This window comes from Idiotropiscis lumnitzeri, chromosome 7 (assembly GCF_059441095.1).
Source record: "Idiotropiscis lumnitzeri isolate Australia: NSW breed Sydney's pygmy pipehorse chromosome 7, RoL_Ilum_1.0, whole genome shotgun sequence".
Classification (NCBI taxonomy): Eukaryota; Metazoa; Chordata; class Actinopteri; order Syngnathiformes; family Syngnathidae; genus Idiotropiscis; species Idiotropiscis lumnitzeri.
Genome location: NC_142397.1, coordinates 9,225,504 through 9,248,266, shown reverse-complemented (window position 1 = coordinate 9,248,266; position 22,763 = coordinate 9,225,504). Strand labels below are relative to the sequence as shown.

At 41.6% G+C, this 22,763-nt stretch overlaps 2 protein-coding genes and 1 long non-coding RNA gene across 4 annotated transcripts; 2 read left to right on the top strand and 1 right to left on the bottom strand.

Annotated features, from left to right (window-relative positions):
- Positions 1-1,043: 1,043 nt before the first annotated feature.
- On the top strand, positions 1,044-1,687 carry LOC148333449 (putative transmembrane protein INAFM2). Its single transcript, XM_088301037.1, has one exon. The coding sequence runs from the start codon at positions 1,306-1,308 to the stop codon at positions 1,609-1,611; it is 306 nt and encodes a 101-aa protein (XP_088157163.1). The 5' UTR covers positions 1,044-1,305; the 3' UTR covers positions 1,612-1,687.
- A 3,526-nt stretch (positions 1,688-5,213) lies between these two features.
- On the top strand, positions 5,214-21,848 carry pak4 (p21 protein (Cdc42/Rac)-activated kinase 4). Its single transcript, XM_088301213.1, has 11 exons — positions 5,214-5,376; positions 14,288-14,525; positions 15,235-15,407; positions 15,676-15,886; positions 16,490-16,723; positions 16,907-17,356; positions 17,830-17,963; positions 18,361-18,487; positions 18,594-18,719; positions 18,821-18,955; positions 19,124-21,848. Exons 2-11 carry the CDS (start codon positions 14,325-14,327, stop codon positions 19,277-19,279), a joined length of 1,947 nt encoding a protein of 648 aa, XP_088157339.1. The 5' UTR covers positions 5,214-5,376; positions 14,288-14,324; the 3' UTR covers positions 19,280-21,848.
- Positions 8,432-11,092, bottom strand: LOC148333448 (uncharacterized). Of its 2 annotated transcripts, XR_015844198.1 has the most exons (3): positions 11,033-11,092; positions 8,700-8,857; positions 8,432-8,544 (listed from the first exon to the last, which is right to left on the bottom strand). It is a non-coding gene; the product is annotated as an uncharacterized LOC148333448 (long non-coding RNA). The 2 variants fall into 2 exon arrangements; XR_015844197.1 differs by lacking the exon at positions 8,432-8,544 and having other exon boundaries at positions 8,557-8,857.
- Positions 21,849-22,763: the final 915 nt, after the last annotated feature.

Genomic DNA, 22,763 nt, shown 5'->3' with positions numbered 1-22,763 from the left:
CTAAAATGTCAATTTTTATGACCACCTTTGTCACTACTCACAATTTGTTCGTCCATCGTGCTGACATGATTGAAGCTGCTGCAAGTGGACCATTTTGACCTTGCAGGACAGAAACAAAGCAAGTGACTCATCAGTGCAGTGTTTATTTTTGTTTTTATGACAGCATCCATCTTGTGTTATGTTGCTCTGCACGTTTAATGATAAAACCTGCCAGGCATAATTAGGACACAATCGTTGCACACTTTAAGCCCCTCATTTTTACCCTCTCCCACGTCAAGTTTAAGTGGGCGGCAAATGATGCTCCTCTCTCTTCAGAGAAATAATTTTGCTCAGGAACGTTTCTATCCAGGGCGGCACTATGGATGACTGGTCAGCCCGTCTGCCTCACAGTTCAGAGGTGAAGGGTTTGGTTCTGGCTCTGGTCTTCCTGTGTGGAGTTGGAATGTTCTCCGTGTGCCTGCGTGGGTTTCCTCCCACATTCCAAATACATGCATGGCAGGTTGATTGGGCACTCTGAATTGCCCATAGGTGTGTTTGTGAGTGCGGATGGTTGTTCGTCTTTGTGTGCCCTGTGATTGGCTGGCAACCAGTTCAGGAAAATGTGCCTCATTGCAACCAAGCCACTTTTTACATAATTTTTACTCCTGAGTCCTAATCAACTTTTACGAAAGGAAAGATAGGCTGGTCAGATACAGATGCTTTTTTTTGGCGTATGGACACCTCCCTGCCCTGCCAAGAACGTCACGGAGTGATCAAGTAAGTGTTGAAGCTTACTTTATCTCAACTTCTGTGAGGTGTGCTCACCATGCTGCTTGATAAACATTAATTGTGACACCCAAAATCGATTCTTCAACCCAATCTGCTGCGTTAAAATAATTAAACCAACTTTGGGAAAAATAGTAACCCAATCTGCACAAAATCCAAAGCAGTGATTGTGTTAAACAACCCATCGTTTTTGTGCGTGCGTATATGCGGCTTTTGAGTTTATTTTTCATTTCCGGTATTTGCTTTTACTTTGAAACTCGTTCCGGAAACTACTTTCCATCACAGGTCACTATTGACAGCTGTCCCGTCCCGCGGATGATATCCTGCTTGAGTTCACTTGTCCCGCAAAGCGCAGAGGACAAGCGGCCGAGGCAGCTGTAGTCAAACGCAGCTGGCGGCACTCCAGCGTCTCACCACGCCGCCCACACTGCGCCTCGACCCGGGTTGGAGATAGAGGAACCGAGGTGGCGTCTCACTGCTCCATCCCATCCCACCTCACATGAGCTCCGTGCCGGTGTGGGAAGTGGCTCCACTTGCAAGATGAAAGCAGCCGACGGAGGGGCCAGTGTCACCGTGGACAAACTGAACGGCGACCCCAAGCGGAGGCCCAGCTACCCCGGGGAGCCGCGCGCCAAGCACGCCAGCATGTCCGCCAAGGTGTGGGTCAAAGTGGCCATGGCCATCGCCTATTTCCTGTGCGTGTCCGTGTCCGCCTTCATCCTGGTCATCTATTACGTTTTCTTCTGGACGCCTGACCCGCACAACAACAGTACCAGCAGCGGCGTCGGCGGCTCTGGCATCAGGGAGCCGCACAACCGCAGCGACTGCGCGCCGAAATTCGGATGACCGAGCTGGAGGTGACCGAATGTGGGCGGACGAGCTTCGCGTGAGGTGAGGAGGCTGCGGCAGGAGCGCACACAAATGGATGCGAGGATGGAGGACAGCGGAGGGAAAGGGGGAGGGTCGTCCTGTTCTAATTGGATGGGGGTGATGCTGAAGGCTGCACCAAAAAGACCCCGAAGTGCCCTCAACCTTTTGCTGCTCTTGAGGGACGTCCAGGACTCAATCTTGACCTTGCAGTCCCCCTTGGAGCTAGTTAAAGACTATATTTACCTTGAAGGACCTCCAGGAATTGACTCCTAAATATTTTTATTCGATATTTAGAAATCCTGACTCAGCAGCTATGTAGCCACCCTTAAATATAGTTAAACACTTTATTTACCTTGAAGGACCTCCCTGTGGACCCTTACCACTACCTCTAGTACCTTTATTTATGTATTTTTTGTGCTATTATAGCGTTCATATAAAAATGCCACAAATACAAATTAGCGTAATTAACATATTTGTTTATTCCTTTATTTTTTTAGCTTATTTAATGACTTTATAGTTAATATTCTGAGCAGTATTTCTCAGTTCTGCTTGTGGTTGCGCCAAGAAAGTGGCCTGAACCTTTTACTGTCCTTGAAGGGCCTCTAGCACTTGACTCCCCCACTCGCTTTTAATATTTACAAGCCTTGACTACTTGCAACCAAGTCGCCCCACCTAAAGGTTGTTTGAGACTTTATTTACTAGGAAGGGGTTAGATTGACCCACCCAAAGAGGTTTTTTTTAATCATTACAAATTCCAATTTAACAAACACCTAGCCCCCACACCCCACCACCCCAAAAATCGTTGAACACTTTATTGACCTTGAAGGACCTTCCTGTGGACCCTTAACAATACCTCCAGTAACTTGAAGATTGGATTAAGAATGCTAAAATCAGGCTTTCCCAAACTTTTTCAGCCTCGCCCGCCCAATGTTGGTGGAAATCTGTTTTTTAGCGGCGTCATATTTATATATTCGGTACATAAACAATATATTATAAATAATATATAACAAATTAAGGCATTATCCTCAAATTACACACTGTATTTTAATATTGGCATTTTTTAAAAAATGCTACAGACATTCTTTTGTCAAATGTGACAAATTTCTAGGTAATATTTGCAGTGGGAGTCAACCTAGCGCATTAAATGCCATATTTTTCCAAATATTTTTTGTTATATATCGCACACATAAAATCACATTCTCTTCATATGATGTCTGAAATGTAATCTAAGCATCTCTGGATAATTTGACTTTGTGATCTTGCCAATGGCTAAACCGCCATTCAAAATGGACCCGGGGCCCTCAGTTTGGGAAACCTTTACTTTTAATAGCCGAACCATTTTAGAACCTAGCTTGTCTCTTCTGTCTCACTTTGTGCACTGATTAAAGACTTATTGGTCGTACTATTCAGGTATTATCTCCAGTGTAGCGGAACACATAGCCTCACTATAATCTAACATCTTTGTATAGCAGGGGGATGGGCAACCACCCCTCTGCTGTTTCGCCGCTTTGGATAGAGCTTCACTATACGATGTGACAGCACTTCCTTTGCTTGGAGTGACTGGTTTGTTGATTGCGACAATGATTATGATGATAAACTATGCATTAATTCCTGTGTGGGTGTGATTATTGTCATGTCACTGTGAGCCTGGTTCACCATAATGCCTAGGTAAGCCTTCTAAACTATAAAATAAATAGGCCGAAGGGTTTATACTTTGGCAATGTACATTTTATCTGGAATTTGCAAGTTTGACCATTCGCCGATTACAAGGGAGGAACCTAGCCCTTCAACCATTCTTTATCTACTGGCGAGGAAGACCTATTTGATGTCAGATTTTTATTACTTTTTTGGCCTCAAGTATCAATGGCTGGTACAGGCAGCCTTGACATCGTCAATTACTTATGGATTTTGGCTGTATACGCCTGGGCTCACTCCGTATCCCCGCAAATAGCGGGTGATTCAATGTAATTGCTTCAATATTTCCACATATAAGGTGCAGCCTTTTATACACATAACACCACATAGTCAATTTGAAAAATTTAATTTCAATACGTTTGTTAATTTGTTTGCAATATAAATCTTAAAAATGTTTTTGAAAATTGAAAAAAGCTATTTAATCATGGTAATTTATTAACAATAAAAAAATTAAGTGTAGCACCGTGAATACTATGAGTGCATCTGGAAAATATTCACTAAGCTTAATTTTTCACATATTTCCCAAATGTATTAAAAACTAAGACATCAAAATTTTATAGTGACAATTATAATTTGAATATGATGCCTCAAGATTTACAGCTGGGCAATTTTCTAATCTACAGTAAACTGAATGAATTACTTTACTATGCAGTACATGTTTTGAACACTGTGTGGTGATGTTGGACAGTTGGACCAGTGACAGTTACTTGCTTCAAAAAACCTCAAAAGGAAAACACTTATGGAACTGTCCCTCTCAAATATGTTGCATTATCATAAACTTAATGGATTTTCGCGTTATTCTTTGCTGTAGCTGTAGCACAGAAAGACGAAAATGGAATGCCTTCATCGTGAAAAGCCAAAAATCAGTCAGAAATAGTCATTCGACAAGCAAAAAAATAGTTTAATTGCAAAGAAATGTCATGTTGAGCCTATTTCACAGCCCCTTGTAATGCTGGATTCCTGTGCTCTTGTGTTTCTCATCTATTGTATCTGGAGTCCTGGCTTATATAAAACAAAATCATGCTGGAACAAGACCTAAACCAAAGAACCCGCAGAGATGTCTATCACCAAATTTCGCTTTTTGTGAGCTCAGGGAACTCGAACAATTTCAAAAAGACACATTCAGGATTTGAGTCACCGATGGTGTAGTGGTCCATCCGCCTAACTTGTGTACGGGCAAGGTGGCTTCAGTTCCCACTCAGCGACGGTGTCTATCTCTACCCTGTGACGAGCTGGTGACCTATCCAGCAGCCCCCCAATGATATGACGTGCAGTATTTTTCATTTTGCCTAGATTTTAATTGTTTGTCATCGTAACCTCCAAACGGTGTGTATCGGGACAATTTATTTGCATTTTTTCTAATTTCTTTTTTCTGATTTTATAGGGGCGTCATAGTTTCAATGGAACGAGGGAGAGAGAGAGAGAGAGAGAGAGAGAGAGAGAGAGAGAGAGAGATAGACAGACAGAAAGAGAGAGAGAGAGAAAGAGAGAGAGAGAGAGAGAGACAGAGAAAGAGAGAGAGAAAGAGAGACAGAGACGGTGTGCTGGAGCCTATCCCAGTAAACTTTGAGCGAAATAGCGCAATTGACCCCGAACTGGTCGCCATTCTCAATATTTTTCAAATTTTTCTATGGCATCTTTATTTATTTTTTTCTAATGTTTTCTCCAGTTTCGTTGTACACTGAGTGCAATGACAATAAAAGGCATTTTGATTCGGATTATGTGCGTGTGCGTGCGTGCGTGTGTGTTTCCCCTGTAATCTCAATTTCTTATTCCTATTTTTAATTTTGTGCCGTCGTAACCTTGAAACGTCGCATGACGTTCCCACCCCAATGACTGCTTGTTACCATGGCAGCGGCCCAGCGGTTTCCCGGATGTGGTATCTCTACCCACTCCTCCTCTCCCCGCCCCCTCCTGACGCTTCCAACATGGCGTCGGCAAAGTGAGACTTTAGGCTAATAGTTCACGGCTCTTCTATAAAAGTCACCGCGGGGCTCTTTCGCGTTGCCTGCGGCGCCACGGACGGTTCACGGGGGATCTTACGTGGTGAGTAAGCGCTCCTTTTTTTCTCTAAAAAGCACAACTTCAGCTGGTTGTTGTGACCAAGTTTTGAGTTGAGGGGGGGCGCTTTTTTCCTTTTACCTGCTAGCCATTGCTAACATTAGCTTACTACTCCTCCTTCTCCGCCAAGACTTTGCTCGCTCACTTTTCCCGACTTTGTGCCGCGTTATGATGTCACAAAAATGTAATATGAGTGATGTTTACACCATCCGAAGCGGGTTTAGTTGACTCAATAAAATCGACGAGGCACTTCCTGGTGGAGTTGTCGGACCAATAATAGTTACAGTTTCAGCAGTTCAATTTCCACCAGGGTTAAAAGCGAAGCTAAACGCTTCAAATCTCTTCCTCTTCCCTCATCTTGTGCCTGTCCGTCCGCGCGCGCGCGCGCGTGTTGGGAGTATCACACATTCCCGGGATGCCTCAAGAGCGGGTGGTCACTGCCTATTATATTTGCATGTTCGTATGATAGTTATTAAACAGGTGTAGCACACTTGAGTATTTCAGAAGTCCCGAAAATCATGAAAGCCTCCCTAATTTTTATTGGAACCAGGATAACACGACAGTTATCCGGCTTTTTTGTTGTCTGTTTTACATGTCACTGAAATAATTAATTGAGTATTACAAAAGTCTTTTAAAGCCTCTCACTTTCAAAATCACAAATATAACTGTGAAATGCTTGTGAGGCTTGTGACCCCCACATGGATAAAAATATCAACTGCACCTTACATACATAGTTTGTTTTGGTATTATTTCATATTGCCCGATCCAATTTAATCTCCTTAACTGGTTTGGTCACTGGTAGAATTTTATTCTAAAATTATTGGAGAACTACACCCCTAAATGGTACTAACATGGAATAGGTGTACAAAGTCGACCTGCCATTTTTACGGCTTTGGGTATGTAAAAGAGAGGGTTGTTGCCATGCTGTGTGAAAGGCATTGACTTGGAATGATGGGGAGACAGTCGTCCCAGCAACGTCCGCTTTAGAGATTGTATCATGTTGCCTTTTAAGTTCATCGTAATTTAAAAAAAATGTCTATACCATTTTACTATTTACACTTTTCAGTGGATCAAACTTTGCTCGTTGGGTCCATGGGAATTAAGGATCATCTCAGCAGGGAAGCTGGACCTGCTGGAAATGTCTTTGTGTGCTGTGTTGTGGTTAGTTTGAAGTCAACTGAGTCGCGGGTCGCTTCCAAGCAAACACAGCTGCTGTTTGACTGCAAGGTAGGAGCTACCCCTTGCAGTCCCTGATGAAAATTTCCAGGCAAATAATACAGTACAATTTGGGGGGAAAAAAAGTTAACCTAGTGCCTAAAGACAGCTGGCCCTCGTGAGGATAAACGGCTTGGATAATGGATGGATGGATGGATGTTATGAAACCAGAAGAACATTAAAATGCATACTTGCGTGATGATGAATATCCGCGTCCAGTGTTGTGTCTCAGAGACCAGTCTCTTCGCAATCCCTTTAAATCAGATGTTGTACCTTTAATTAGCTGCCTGTTGAAGTGTTCAAGACACAGTAATGCCTTCCCATATCCTTTTCAGGAAGAAAAACTAGTTGTAATGTTTCATTATCTCAGTTTACATTATAAGTGGTAATGTTCTGAATACTGAGGCCCTTTGCTGTTGCTAACCAGAACAGCAGGGGTAGATTAACAGTCTCTCAAATAGATTTTAGCATGCAGTTTTAAAGATTTGTTACACACAGAAAGTATCTAAGCCAGTGAATTCTGACACCTGGTAGAGGAAAAACTCAGTTTTCAATACAAACACAATTCCAGTGAAGTTGGGACATTATGTTGAACATACATGAAAATGTAATTTCATGTTCAAACTGATAAACTTTGTTTTTAGCAAATTATTGCCAACGTTAAATCACCTGTTTGGAACATTCTACAGGTGAACAGGCTAATTTGGAGCTGACAGGTACGATGTTTGGTATAAAAGGAGCTTTCCTGAATTGCTCAGTAATTCACAAGCTAAGATTGGGCAAGGTTCTTCTCTTTGTGAACAACTGCGTGAGCAAATTGTCGAATATTATAAGGACAATGTTCCTGATCATACAATTCCAAGCAATTTAGGGATTTCATCATTTCCGGTCCATAATATCATCAAAAGGTTCAGAGAATTTGGAGAAATCACTGCATGTAAGCGGCAAGGTCGAAAACCAACATTGAATGCCTGTGAACTTTGATCCCTGAGGCGGCACTGCATCAAGGAACACTTGAGAAAACCAAAGTCAGTAAATAAAGTTGGGCGCTACATCCGTAAGTGCAGCTTAAAACCCTACTACATTTATCAACAACGCCCCAAATCGCCGCTGGCTTCTCTGTGCCCGAGCTCATCTTAAGGTGGACTGATACAAAGTGGAAAAATGTTCTTGGAAACAGTGCTCACCGTGTCCTCCTGGCTAAAGTGGAAAAGACCCATTAGGACTTCATCCATCCATCCATCATCTGTACCGCTTCTTCTCACTATGAACGCAAAGTTCGAAAGCCAGCATCTGTGAGCATGTGGGGCTATCTTAGTGCAAATGGCATGGCTTACTTGCACATCTGTGAAGGCACCATTAATGCTGAAAGGTAAATACAGGTTTGGGAGATACATATGCTGCCATCCAAGCAATGTCTGTTTCATGGACCCCCTGCTTATGTCGGCAAGACAAAAGCCAAAGCACGTTCTGCATGTGTTGCAACAGCGTGGCTTTGTAGTCAAAGAGTGCGTGTACTAGACAGGCCTGTCTCCCATTGAATTTGCGTTGCACATTCTGAAGCGTAAAATATGACGACAGAGACCCCGAACTGTACAGAGGTGCATGGTTCGATTCCTACTCTAGCCTTCCTGCGCGGAGTTTGCATGTTCTGCTCGTGCCTGTGTGGGTTTTCTCCGGGGACTCCGTTTTCCTCCCACATTCAAAAAAACATGCGTGGTAGGTTGATTGGCCACCCTGAATTGCCCCTTGGTGTGTTTGTGAACGTGGTTGGTTGTTCGTCTTTGTGTGGTCTGCGATTGGCTGGCAACCAGTACAGGGTGTACTCCGCCTACTGCCCGAAGATAGCTGGGATAGGCTCCAGACCCCCCACGACCCTCATGAGGAGAAGCAGTACAGATGATGGATGGATGGATGTTATTTCCGGGCACGCTAATGCTGAAAGAAAAATACATTTCAAGGCTAGTTTAATATCAGGAGAAATTAAGCAAATTCCAGAGAAGCAAAACTTTTTTTGAATAACATCGTTCTCATTTGCTTTGATGTAAATGAGATTTTTGTGAATAACAATCTGAGATTTCATACCGCCTTACCCTGTGTGAGAGGGTGAATTTGTGCGCATTTATCTTGTGTTTTTAATCTCATGACTTGTTGCCGAGTGCAAGCTGGAGCACTGCGGCGTCCACAGCAATCGCAGGATCGTGCAAAGGTTGGCCTGCAGCACCGGAGAGGCATGAAGCGGCAAGTTAAGCTGATGAAATAAACACACAGAAAATTCAGTCAGTATGTAAGCAGCACAAAGGCAGGGAGGGACGGCCAGGTTTGTTGCCTTTGAAGGGCCGGATTGCGGGGGTTCTTCAGTGGAATGACCACAGGAGCCAACGTCAACATCACTACCCCTCCCCCACCCCCACCATGGACATTCAGGAACAGAGGCAAATATACACAAAAGGTACACAAAAACATTACAGTGAGAGTGAGCTAGCGGCACCCTTATCAAGGGCGCTATGCGCTCCCACCGCATTCCTTCGTGTTGTCAGTTTTTTTTTTTCCTCAACTTTCAAATGTGCTAATAATGCTAGAAGAGAGTGTTTTAATGCCAATCTAAAAAAAGACAAGCTTGGACGTGCTCTATATAAACACACAACACAAAAATTAAGAAAGTTCTCGATAGTCCGACTTGAGCTTCAGTGGTGGAACAGCTGTATTGACTTGCATAACTGATCAACTCTAATAATTACAAAAAAAGGTTTTATCACATCCATGAAAGAGTGTTTGTAACCTCCTAAAATCCGGCATTTGTTCGCCTTTTTTATGTGTAGCCATTCTGTTCTAAACCGCCACGTCGTGAGAATATATGAAGTGAAGACAATAATTTTCGGGCTTCAGTGGTAGTATGACAGTTGTAAGAGTCTGTCAACCCTTTTACTGAAATAACATTTTCCTTTTGCTCTTGTTCTGTATAAACACAAGTTGCCATTTGCAGAAAACAATTAGTTTTCATCAAAGTCCTGGGTATTGCAGATGGGATATCCTCCCAAAGGTAAATTATGAAAAAGTGCAAGGAAAAGCAGAAAGTCCTGCATCTGGCATTCATTGACCTAGAGAAGGCCTATGATGGTGTGCAAGAGGATTGCAAGAGAGAGGAGTACTAGAGAAGTATGTGAGGATAATCATGAAATCCTATAGGAATGATACACCTAGAGTGGTAAGCAGAGTATGAACAATGAAAAGTTTCCAAGTAAGGGCTGGACTGCATCAAGGATCTGGTCTAAGCCCGACGTGTGCTGTATATACCTACTGCATAAATTGCATCGAGATAAAACGACGAGATAAAACTGACCCGGCATATTTTAGGAATTTACGGCCCATTATTGTTGAAAGTTGTCTTACTTGAGGATTCATGAGTCACTGTATTGTTGCTCTGTCATGTGATGAGGCGTTGACGCTAGCATGTGATACTAACCTTCCTCATAGCAGTTTTACCTTGTGAACTGTTTGTGTGTGTGCGTGTGTAGTTGGTTATCCCACATTCCACAACCTGCCGCTGGAAGCTCGTGGCCATTGGCCACGGCCCTTCATGCCTTTGTTTAAAGAAGCATCGTGATTGGGTGATTCTAAGCCAACCTGGATGCTTTGAGGCCTTCCTTGTTTTTGTGCTTGTGTTTTTTGAATAAGTGTCACTCGTTTATTTATTTTGAAGGAAATTGACTTGTACTTGAAGTGTTTGTGTTAGCGTGTTCATGCTATTTTTCACACTCACCTGCTTAGCTGCCCAAAGTATCTAGTTTGAACTTTTAAATGGTTCACAAAAGCCACTTGTCATTAGCCTCAATCATGTCATTATATTAGGCGGCTATTTTAAACACTCTTGGTATGTTGGGGGGTTAAATTGACCTGTTTTGAAATGTAACGCTCATGTTTGTTTCTTGGGTGTGACAACAGTTTAGTCATCTGAAATATATTTAAAAGAAACATCATTTAATATGATGAAATGAAAAAAGCAAAAAAAAAAATACAATGCAATACAGCTTTATTTATATAGCGCATATACAAAAGGAAATTAAAAGGTCATCGGAATAACTTTAAATTCTTTTTTTCAGTATTTTTATTCTAGAGTTTAAAATATTACAACAGTCCTTTTGACCTGTACCTGTATAAAAAATATTTCCAAACATATTCAGAAAATGTTGACTAAATTGTATTTTTTAAAATGTGTTCAAATTGACATAGCATATATTTGTTTTTGTTTCGCTATTTTATGGGTCAACAACAAACACGTTCCGTGGGTCCCTTTGATCCTTGAACATTTTTTTTAACAAAACTCACCAGGAGGGCTCATCAATATTGACACAGTATCCAACTCCTCTATGAAACAAATCCTAATAAATAATACTGCAGCATATTGTCAATGACTTCCTCTTACCTTATTAGCTAGACGAGAGGGTCAAAATATTGAACACAGGGTACTGCTGTAGTAGACAAGTTGTCTAACTTTTGTCCCTATGCATATTTAACCAAGGCGAGCAGTTTGGACTTCTTGCCCTCAAGTGTATTTACTTTACTTTTACATGACACTGACATTGCCTGCTTGTCCACATTTGAAAGTGTAGGAATATCCTGCTCCGGGGGCTTTTTAAACACATTTATTGCGGTATTTAGTCAGTCCTCCTTCCTTTGTTGTTCCAATTTTGAAAAGTTAGAAGCCGCTGAAAGAGAGAAAAAAAAGCAATTGATGTGAACTCTTTAGCGTGACTGACATGTGTTATTACTGTCAAGTGATGGAAATGATTACGATTGCAATTGTGACATCCATAGACACTTCACAGATTAACTTGAGATCATCACTTGAGACTTACCTTTGGATTGCTTATTTTATTTTTGCTTCTTGTTTATGATACAATTTTCTCCATTTTTAGAGTGCAGGTTACTTCCACACATGGTTTCACCAAGTGACTGTCTGGTTTTGGAAGTCAAGTCGTGGCTTTATCCTTGATGGTGCTCTAACAAGGACAAGTGCAATGAGTGGTTTATGTCGGCCTTATCAGATGTGTTGAGTGTGATTATGCCATTCAGACGTGTAGGTATGTCAGATATGTCTCTGAAGAATCGCCAACTAAAAATCACATTACATGCTGGCAAGGAAATGTGTGATAAATATTTTACCACACTTGATGACAGGTTGCAGAATGGTAAAACCTCAAGTTTGTGACAGGCGAGCTCATGCACTAATTATTAGATAATTAGCAAGTACGGTGCATCTGCGACGCATTTGCAGCATCTCACTTTTCACACATTTTGTGATGTCACAACCATATTGGAAAATTGAATAAATTGTTGAATTGAAAAGGTCTAGCGCTGTAGTGCATCCAGAATATATTTTAAGGGCTTCACTTATAGAATTAGAGAGGAAAAATGAAATCAATTTTGGAATAAGGCTGTAGCATAATGTGAAAAAGGGCATGTGTGAAAGAGTACTTTGCAAATGTACTGTACACTGAACCCTCAGAACAATCTGTTTTGAGATCCTACAATATTTTCCATGTGTTGCAATAAGAGCACAGTGAGTGTATTATGTTGATGTTTTGTGGACCTCCTACCTCTTCATTCATCCATGTATAGAAGTGGAATGAGGTCAGCATGCTCCTCAGATGATTTTAGACACCCTTTCTCACTGCTCGGCCAGGCGAACATGCAACTGAGAGCGTGAGAGAGGTATCTGTGGTGCTCGAGGAGGGGCATTATGGGTAATGAGGAGTACAATGTTGCGCCGCAATCATTCGTGAAATTAATTGACGTTAGACATGTTATCTGCCTTGATATCAGTCTAGGAAGCAAGTGTGTAGTATTTAAAATAAGTAAACCCAGAGCTTGTTTTACAGTTCATTTGAAAATAGCTTGAAGTTTGAATTAACCCAAGAGTGATGGTTGGGGCTCTCATGAATATGATATTGTGTGGAAATGTTGCCACCAATATCAGCCACTGTTTGGACTCACATTTTGCATATCCTTCATAGAAAAAAAAAAGGTCAAACATACCCAAAAGAGTTGATTTTCGACAAGGAGAGTCATCCTTGGGCTTACAGACTGCTCGCAACAACAACAGACGAGGGAAGGTTTGTGTCACCTTGCCTTCACTGACAACTCCAAAAAAAAATAACCCAGCTCCACTGATGGAAAGTTTTAGTGGTTTTGAAATCAGGACATTTTAAAATCCCCTACTAAGCTCCTGTAATTGTCGTTCCTTCAGAGGAGAGAAAATATGTGAGTGTTGTTGTATGTTGTCTGCATATGTGTTGGTGCCTCGTTTTAAAAGAGCCTTTATCGTAAATGGAGGTAGCGAAGGGTGTTTGTAAACTGTCAACACACTCATTAGCTGAGGAGAGAGGCATGTAACAGGAGAGCCACCAGACACTTTCACTGTGAGCTGTGCACGTTCAACTTAATTATAAAGAAGCTTTGTGGTTCTGTACTGTCAACAGGCTGGCATGTCTTTAGCAGTTTGTGTCATCAAATTGCTGCAAACCTCACATGTTGTCAGTGTATGACTCAGCAGCTGACTGGTCCCTATTGTTATGTCTCCCTTTTTTAATGATCCTCGCCTCCATAGTTGTCCCTTTCAGGGCCGTAGCCTACCAGTTTCTTTGGTTCGTTTTTAGATGTGGTCATCATGCTTCCTTTGGTCTGAGACGACATATACCACCTCCTTCATAAATTTAGCTCATATGGTCCTGGTCACCATGTGACTGGCTGCCATAGTCTCCTTCATCATGATCTTAGCCAAGTCAAATTTATTTATATTGCTACTAATCACAAAATTGTCTCAAAGCGTTTCAGAGGCCCACTGTTAGCAAATTGAAAACAAAAAGATAAATAAAGATGTCCTCTGATCAGCTCCGGTGCAATTACTTGCCTCCCTCTTTTCTGTGTAAAACCGCATCTTGGGGGAGCGGAAACAAGCTCACGCCGTCCTCACATTGTGGCATAATCCAAGTTATGTAAAAAAAAAAAACAACAACTAAATGAATCAGAAGAAAAATCCGCAAAGAGTACACTTCACAGCCAGCAAGTCAGAGATTTGGCTCGATTACCTCATATCCCCCTCTTCACGATTTCGCCTTGGCCTTGGCTCCACCCGGAAGTGTTTCAAAACAAAATGCTAAATCCATTAAATACTTAGTTAATGTGTAGCAAGCCGAGAAATCGTTTATTGCAACATTGTTATTCTATTGTGTAATATAACATTAAAATGTGTAAAAAAACGTGTCTTTTCCACTTTAAGCGCCATGCATCTGCCTCGCATTGTTTGAACCTGCATGTTTCCCTCCTTCATGAGCCTATCTTCCAGGCCCCTGTTCTCTGAGGTCCTCTCTTTCACTGTCCTAGCCTCTATTGTTTTATTCTTTATGGAGTTCTGGTCTTTATGCTGTTGTTCTCCGGTTCCACTGTTGTGGAGTTTTCAATTTAGTTATTTTATTTTCCAGAATGACGGATCTCTGTTGGGAGTAACATTTGTTTTTCAAACAAAAGTTTCAAAAAAACATGCCTCTGGCAAAGTAAGCATGCAGGTGCTTTATCCTCACTGCATGTGCTAAACATCTGTGTGTCATATTGATCTGTTGTTGTTCCTCCGCTGCAGAAAGATTTACACACCTTGACGTCATCATTTCTCTCCCTGTAGTTCTGATGCTCGGCTGTTTGCCGCCCCGGCCGCCGCCATGTTCTCCAAGAAAAAGAAGTCGCGCATCCAGATCTCGGCGCCGTCCAACTTTGAGCACCGTGTGCATACCGACTTTGACGAGCAGGAGCAGAAGTTTGTGGGCCTGCCCCGCCAATGGCAGTCGCTCATCGAGGACACGGCCAAAAGGCCCAAGCCTTTCATCGATGCCACCGTAATCACTACCATGGAGCCGCACAAGGTGGGATGAGTGCTGAGGCTTAAAATGTATTGCAGAGGACTTCCAAGTTATGTAAATTTTGTATTTGCATGAGCACCACTTGTAGGCAAAATGTCAAATATGTCTCTTTTTTAATTTGTTCATATTTTGATATTTTTCTTTCTATTTCTAAAAATTTCATTTTCTTCGTAATATTTTTGGCCATTAGTATATTTTTCATTTAATATATATCAAGTATGTTTCATCTAACATTTTTCCTTTTTTTTTCATATTTGCTAGCATTTTTTTCCCAAAATATATTTAGATTTTATATATCTTTTCTAATATTTGTTTTTTGTGTATTATAAACCTTTTAATGTTCTTGTGCTATATTATTTAAATCTTTTTAATATTTATTTTGTCAAACGGTTTTTGTTTAATATTTTTCATTTTATAGCTAATATTTTCTTTTTATTTTCCAAATGTTTTTTTTTTATTTTGTCAATGTTTTTAAAATATTTTTAATTTTTTATATTTTATTAATAATAATGTCTTCTGCTATATTTACTATTATTCTACTTACTTTCTTATGTTTTCGGTATGTATGACATTAACTTAGCGTGTCTTGTCGTCGCATGACCAAACTAGCAAATCAAGTCCTAATCTCAACACCTTACATATCGGGTCTGATGTAAACCGAGGACCCACTTTGTAGGCAGCTCGTTATTGTTTAATTCTTCTTTATCTTCAGAGCATCGTCCGTGGCACGAAGTTAGGGGTGGACGGCTCATTGACTTGGCTTCTGGACGAGTTTGACACCATGTCAGTGACTCGCTCCAACTCACTCCGGCGGGACAGCCCCCCCGTGCAACCTCGCCAGGAGAACGGAGACCCTCACCAACGACTGCCTTCGCAGTCAGACAGGTGAGCCACATAATATGACTCAAATCAGACTTAAATTATTAAATTGGGGAATTTTAAAACAAACATAATAATGCCATATTAAATCCCAATTGTAGTATTGAGGGAAGGGGGCAGGTTGTGTATGTGTTGAAGCAATGGCAATTTGATTACTTTCCAAAATAATTCCGACATACTGTCTACCATTTTCCACCATCAGTGAACTGGACCACTGGACTCCACATTAAATTCAAACGAACCTTGAAGTCTATTTCTGTCTTTTGTTTTATAGGGAGCGCCTTGGGTCAGACCACCAGGGCATAAATGATCACCGCCACAATCAGCACCCGCTCCGAGGCTCGCAGCGAGAAGACGGGATCCATGCTCGGCCTCAGCAGCAGCCCAGAGGCCAAGAGCCAGGCCGGGGCCACCGAGACAGACCGGGTTCCGGTCCCCCACCACCACCACCTCACAGAGATAGACAGCATCGGGACCAGAACCAGGTTAGAAACCGGAAGGAGACGCATGCCACACCTGACTAGTTGTAATTGTATGTGTGTGTGTGTTTTGCCATTTATTTTATTTTAGTTTTCTGCAATATATGTGGGTATATGTTTTTCAAAATATTTTTTATTTTTCCCTAGACATGTCTATTCCCCCTAATATTTGTGTATTTATTTCTTAAATATTTTGTATTCCTATTTTTTTCCATTATGCTGGAGTATTTTTCGTCTATTTCTTCTTTTCTTTTAAATATTCCGTTAAATATTTGTATGAAAAATACTTCTTGGCTGTGAATATATACCAATACAATGCGATTTTATTTGTATAGCTCATTTCAGAACAGCTGCAGCTGTAACAAAGCGCTGTTGAAATTGTCATTTTGCAGTTTTTAGTTGGGTTTTTTTTTCTCAATATTTTCTACTTTCCAATATTTATATTTTTTTTATAATATTTTTAAATTTTCCCTATATTTGTCGATAAACATTTTTTTTAACTTAATTTTCAACTTTTCCCAGACCTCAATTTTTTTCTCTGTACTTCATGTAATATTTTTCTATTTTTCTGATATTTGTGTTCTAAATTGTTACCCTTGCTATCTTCAGGATCAGCTTGCCCGCCGTGACCCGAATGGTGAAAACAGGCCAAAGTCCAGCTACCAGGTGCGGGATGGCAGCCCCCAGTCCCCCCGGGAAAAGAGACCCCTCTCAGGGCCCAACATCCGCACCCCTAATATGCCGGTGACCGATGGTGTGATGAAGACCGCACAGCAGACAACGCGGCCGTTCAACACGTATCCCAGGGCGGAAAGCGATGGGGGACGGAGCCCCACTGGGCCGGTAAGCATGACATCTGAATGTCACATCTAGCCTTCAAGGTCTTCTCCTCCATAATCCTGGCCGTTGTCGTCGTCTTTATCTTTGTGGCCTCCATGTTCTTCGCCTTAAATTGTCCTGCTTCCCATGGTCCTTGCTTGTTTTTTTTCTTGATTGAGACAATGCTTGGCTTTGTCCTCCTTCCAGCCGGTGCGTCCCCACGAATCGTCCGCTCAAAATGGCCCCTCCGTCCCCCTCCGAGGGTCTTCTGGCTCCAAGCCCCCCGTTGGCCCCACACACCCTCATTTCACCTCGTCACACCCCAGCCTGATGCCCGAGGCCGGCCAGCACCCGCACACCGCTCACCCCAATGTGCCAGCCCCACGACCGCCAGCCCCCTCTGGCCTACCGCCGCCGCCTGATGCCCGCTCGCCGCAGAGAGAGCCGCAAAGGGTGTCACACGAGCAGTTCCGGACAGCTCTGCAGATGGTGGTGGATCCCGGCGACCCTCGCACCTACTTGGACCACTACATCAAGATCGGTGAGGGGTCCACGGGCATTGTGTGCATCGCCACTGTCAAGACAACGGGAAAATTGGTCGCTGTGAAGAAGATGGACCTGAGGAAGCAACAGCGCAGAGAGCTGCTCTTCAATGAGGTAAGGACTAACATGCTAAACGTTTATTAGACATATAGAAAGTATTCTCAACTCAACTTAACTCAGCTGTGTTTATTAAGCACTTAAAGATAAAAACCATATGCTAAGGGCTGTACATGGAGAAAAAGTGAGCCATACAACAACAAACAAAACAAATTGATGACATTTATTTATTTATTTATGAATAACAAAGACAATAAAATGCACAAAAACAGTAAGTAAGTAAGTCTCATGCTGAGTGAAAAACCAAAGAATAAAAATTAGTTTTAAAGATGGAGCTTGCCTAACGTTTAGCGGGAGGTCATTCCAAAGAGAAGGACCGGCAACAGAAAGGCAAAAATAAAAAAAATATAGAAAAATGAATTGCCTTCCATTTTGTGGTCAGGCTTTTAACATAAAATGTATAAACTGTTCCAGCTGCACTGTATATTTAAAATGTTTCTCTTCACCATCTCTTTGTGTGTCAATTTCAGGTGGTGATCATGCGTGACTACCACCATGAAAACGTGGTGGAGATGTACAACAGCTACCTGGTGGGTGATGAGCTCTGGGTGGTCATGGAGTTCTTGGAAGGTGGCGCACTCACAGACATTGTGACACACACCAGGTGAGACACGAGGAGTCCTCTGCAAATTGGAAGGGAACTCTACAAGTAGCCGTGTCAAGTTCATTTTGTTTCTATCCAATTCGCCACAAAATTTTCAATGGCAATTTACTTATGGCACAAGTGTCTTCACAAACGAAGAGACTAACTGAACTCATCATAAGCAAGCACTACGCCATAATTTCTTTCTTTATTTTTTTTCTTCAAAATAAGAACCCAGATAAAAAAGGCTGACTTGTTGCAAAATTGTTCAGCCACTACTCATAAGACACGGTTTGTGAGTTCATTAAACATAAAGTTCAGTAAAATTCTTGCATAGTGTTAAACAATCCTGTTAAGTTTTTTTTCCTCTTGACTGTTTTCTTGTTTATTATTCTATTATTCTCCCGTTGTGCTTCAGGATGAACGAGGAACAGATCGCCACTGTGTGTCTGTCCGTCCTCAAGGCCTTATCGGTGCTGCACACGCAGGGTGTCATCCACCGCGACATCAAGAGCGACTCCATCCTTCTCACGCACGACGGCCGGGTACAATACTTTAAATGTTAACATTTACTTAATGTGTCACCTTTACGCTGACTGGAGAAAATAAAATGTCTGTTGCTTACCTTTTTGTGTTTATGCATGTGTCCAGGTGAAGCTGTCCGATTTTGGTTTTTGCGCTCAGGTGTCGAAAGAAGTGCAACGCAGGAAGTCTCTGGTGGGCACGCCCTACTGGATGGCGCCCGAGCTTATATCACGACTTCCTTATGGACCAGAGGTACTGTTCCCACCTCCTTTTTTTTTTTTTTACTTCCTGTGTCGATCTCTAGAAGACCCATGTTCCACTTTTTGTTCTCTCTGTTCCCTCCCTCCATCTAGGTGGACATATGGTCCCTGGGCATCATGGTCATCGAGATGGTGGATGGGGAGCCCCCGTATTTCAACGAGCCGCCGCTCAAGGCCATGAAGATGATCCGAGACAACCTCCCACCCAAACTCAAGAACTTGCACAAGGTACTGTCACGACTAAATACAGAGTAGACGTGGGGAAATTGTGTTTCTAAAGTCAAAATTTTGGCTGTGGCTTATGGTGTGTAAACTGTAATTGACATTATTATTGTTGTGATATCATGGTAATTAGTTTTTTTTTTTTTTTTTTTTAATATGTTTACTGCTTTCCAGGTGTCACCTGTGCTGAAGGGCTTCCTGGACCGCATGTTGGTGCGTGACCCGTCTCAGCGCGCCTCCGCGAGTGAGTTGCTGAAGCACAACTTCCTGAGCAAGGCCGGCCCACCGTCCTGTATCGTGCCCCTCATGAGGCAGAACCGCATCAGATGAGGACTACTTGTACATTTTGGGCTTTTCTACTGTGGGGGTGGGGGCATGCGTCTGTCTGTTCTCCCCTGGATACAAAGCAATAATTTGGGGTGAGTGAGTGTGTGTTCACAACTCAAGCACGATTCTTACTGTTAATGAAATGAACACCTGTAACCTGCCTAACCTGGAACCTTTATTATTATTTGGACCCGGCTTGGATTTTGAGAGTGGAGGGGAGACCCTGGGCCTGGTCCCGGTCCCGCCTGGACTTTTGACTACTGAGGGACGCACACCAGCGAGGGAGGGTGGGCGGGGGTAAAAAAACATGAAGTCAGAGGTAAACACTGGAGTTGCTTTTATTGCTTTTCTGTGTGTATGTATGAGGAGTATCACTGTCATGTGATCTTGATTTGATTTTAATGTTTGATAATTTGATGTGATGATGATGATGATGATGATGATGATATTCAAGCACTGTCAACACTAGAAGCTACACACACACACGCACACACACACGCCCACCCGCACAAGCCACAACATGACTGCAATATAATGACTTGGTTTAAAAAAAAAAAGTCTTTCAAACATGCAGACACACACACACACACACACATACACACACAGAGGTTGTGGTTGCTGGGTGTACATACATACTGTATTTTTTTTTATTAACTTTTTAGATTGCACAAGGTTTGTACAAAAAAAACCCGAAAATAGATGAAGCTGATATTTGATGCAGCAATGATGATTTATTACAACTTTACAAACGGTGCTTTCTTTTCCCTCCTTGACGTGAACAACGAACGCGATTTGATACCAAACAGTAGCAAGCGTGGCTTTGGCGTGTAGCACAAAACACATGTGGTATTTTTATACATAGAAATGTGGTTATCAGGTAGAGGAACTAGCTGGTACGTCCCGGGTCACCTCCCAAGCAACAGGGGGCAACGTGCACACCTATCCTTCCTTTCTTTCTCCTTGACTGGAACACAATGTTGGTTTATTTATACTTTTGATTTTAGCTCCAAAACACTAACCAATCAGCGGGTCTGCTATTAAGATTTTTTTTTTTTTAAGGGGGGGGGTGACAGATCACAAGTGAAGCGACAATCAGGTGCACTTGAAATCGGTAACACTAAAAACAAAATAAGACACTCTTGAGAGCTGAAACCTCAACTAATGCCCAAAAATCTGAATGTGTGTCAAAATTGTTTCATTAAAATGTGTACGCTCTACCCTCAAAATACAAGTACAAATCTTCAATTCACCCAAATGAAAGTGCTACCCTTCAGCACAAATTTGTAAAAAAGTTGTTTTTGTCTGTTCCGTTGAAGCAAATATTGACAAAAAAAATCCTTGGTGTGGACGTAATGAGATAACTTAAGTCCTGCTCCGTGATGGTGTGTCGCATGTCACAGAGAAAGACAAGTTAACTTGAATAGTTTACATCACGCTTTGGAGCGTCGTAGTGAACATATGAAAACATGAAAAGATCCAACTTGGTGTGCAAGAAGGAGCATGTTTTGATTAATGCTGGCATGCTAAAGTGTCGCGGAAAAAGGCTAGCTAACATTGGCGACTACAACAAGCTAGTTTTATGAAATGTTTGACCATTATTGTTGTTAAGACATTCCTCATGATTTGAAACTTTTTTTTTTTCACATTTTTGACTTACTAAATGTTTTTTCATAAAGCAGAACATTGGGCAAATGGACCAGGCATGCTAACACTGACGACGATGACTCGCTAATTTTATATCAAGATCTAAAACACTACAACACAAATATGACATTCCTCGCACCTTCAAAACGTTTTCTCAGCTTTTTGTGCGATATCGTCTAAGAAATAGAACATAGTTATCATACTGTTCAATGCTGCATTGCTAACATGTCGCCAAAAAAGGCCAGCTAACCCTGGCGACTAACTAGTTTTGACATTTTAGACCGCTCTTGTTTGTTACATAATTTCTTGCACGTAGAAAATGTTAACTCGTGTTTTTTAGTCACTAGTTGGCATCTAAGAAGGCTGGCATCGCTGTGTCAAACGTTGAGTAAGGCTAGCTAACACTGGCAACTACACCTAGCTAGTTTTACGTCACATACTGCGACGTGTGTCAACATTCCAAAAATGTTTTCTCATGTTTAGTGCGACAAGTTGGTGTCAACAGAAGGCTACATATGACAAGTTGACTAGTCTAGCTAATACTAGCTAAATTTACTTCATGTCCTATGATTCTGCGACACGCATGACAACATAACAGGTTGAAAATAATTTCCTCATGGTTTTGTGCAAAAAGCTGTCATCTGAGAAGCAGGACTTAACTTTGTAGTGTGACCGACCTTCCATAAATATTCCCCACAGATCTTGTTACCAAATGTTTTCTTCCGTTGTCAGCGTCACAGCAATGTTGCTGTTGGGGGTTCGAGTGCCTTCCTTGCCTTGCATGGACGCTTTGACGTCATGATGGGTAATGCAGTGTAAATAGAGAGAGCAATAGTTCCACTTTGGTAGCTGATGACATCATCAGCATCTGTCTGTGTTGTCACTGGGATTTGCGAGAAAATAAAAACACTTCGCTTTGGAAATGTGATTGTGATGTTTTCTTATTTGAACAAAATCTGTCAATCTGTAAATTTGCCTATGTGTTTCTCTGTCCATTCATCCATCTGTCTGTCCATCTATTTTCTCAAAATAAGTAGTTCAAATGCCTATCCTGTATGTAGTTCTTGTAGAGCCGCCACAGAAACAACTGGAAACTGCACAGAATTCACCAAACTGACGAAGAAGAAAAACTGCATCCAAAACATCTGCTTTTAGTGCACAGCACAATGGTGATTGATTCATTTGAAGTACCAGATGTTACAGCACCCTCAAAAATTATCTGTATAAATCAATAAATTGTTTATAAATATTTTTCTAGTTTAACATACACTGATTGTGTATACTATCGTATCCATTAGGGTAAAAATAAGGGCTGAATTGGGAAAGAGTATGCACCACGTGACCAAATCAATGACGTAATGCAGAGCATGAGTAGGTGAGCATCTGCTCAGTTCCTGGAAAGACTCCTGAAGAATTTTCATTGGGAAAAAAAACATTGCCGTCTGCATTAAAGTACACTGACATTAAAAACTGCATATTTTAAAATTGCTTTAAGAACTGAAATAATTTGACAGTCATTTACGAGTTGTGATATAAATAAAATTGTATTGTATTGTAAAAATCTCCTTTAAGGAGTTAAAAAACGCAATATAATTTATTTCCAAACAAGGACGTTTGCTGCCCTCCGGTGTTAAATTGAATAACTGCAACATAGGTCGACTGCGCTCCAATAGTATAAGTAGATGGTCAAAATAGAATAGAAAAAAAAACGTTTAAAGTAATTAAAGGTGACTGCGCTACTAAAAGAAAATATTTTTAATACGTTGCTGTAATTTGCCTGCATTGCCCACGTGGTCTTTGGGCTCAATTAGCAACACCTGTGAATTATTCACGACCGACGTCA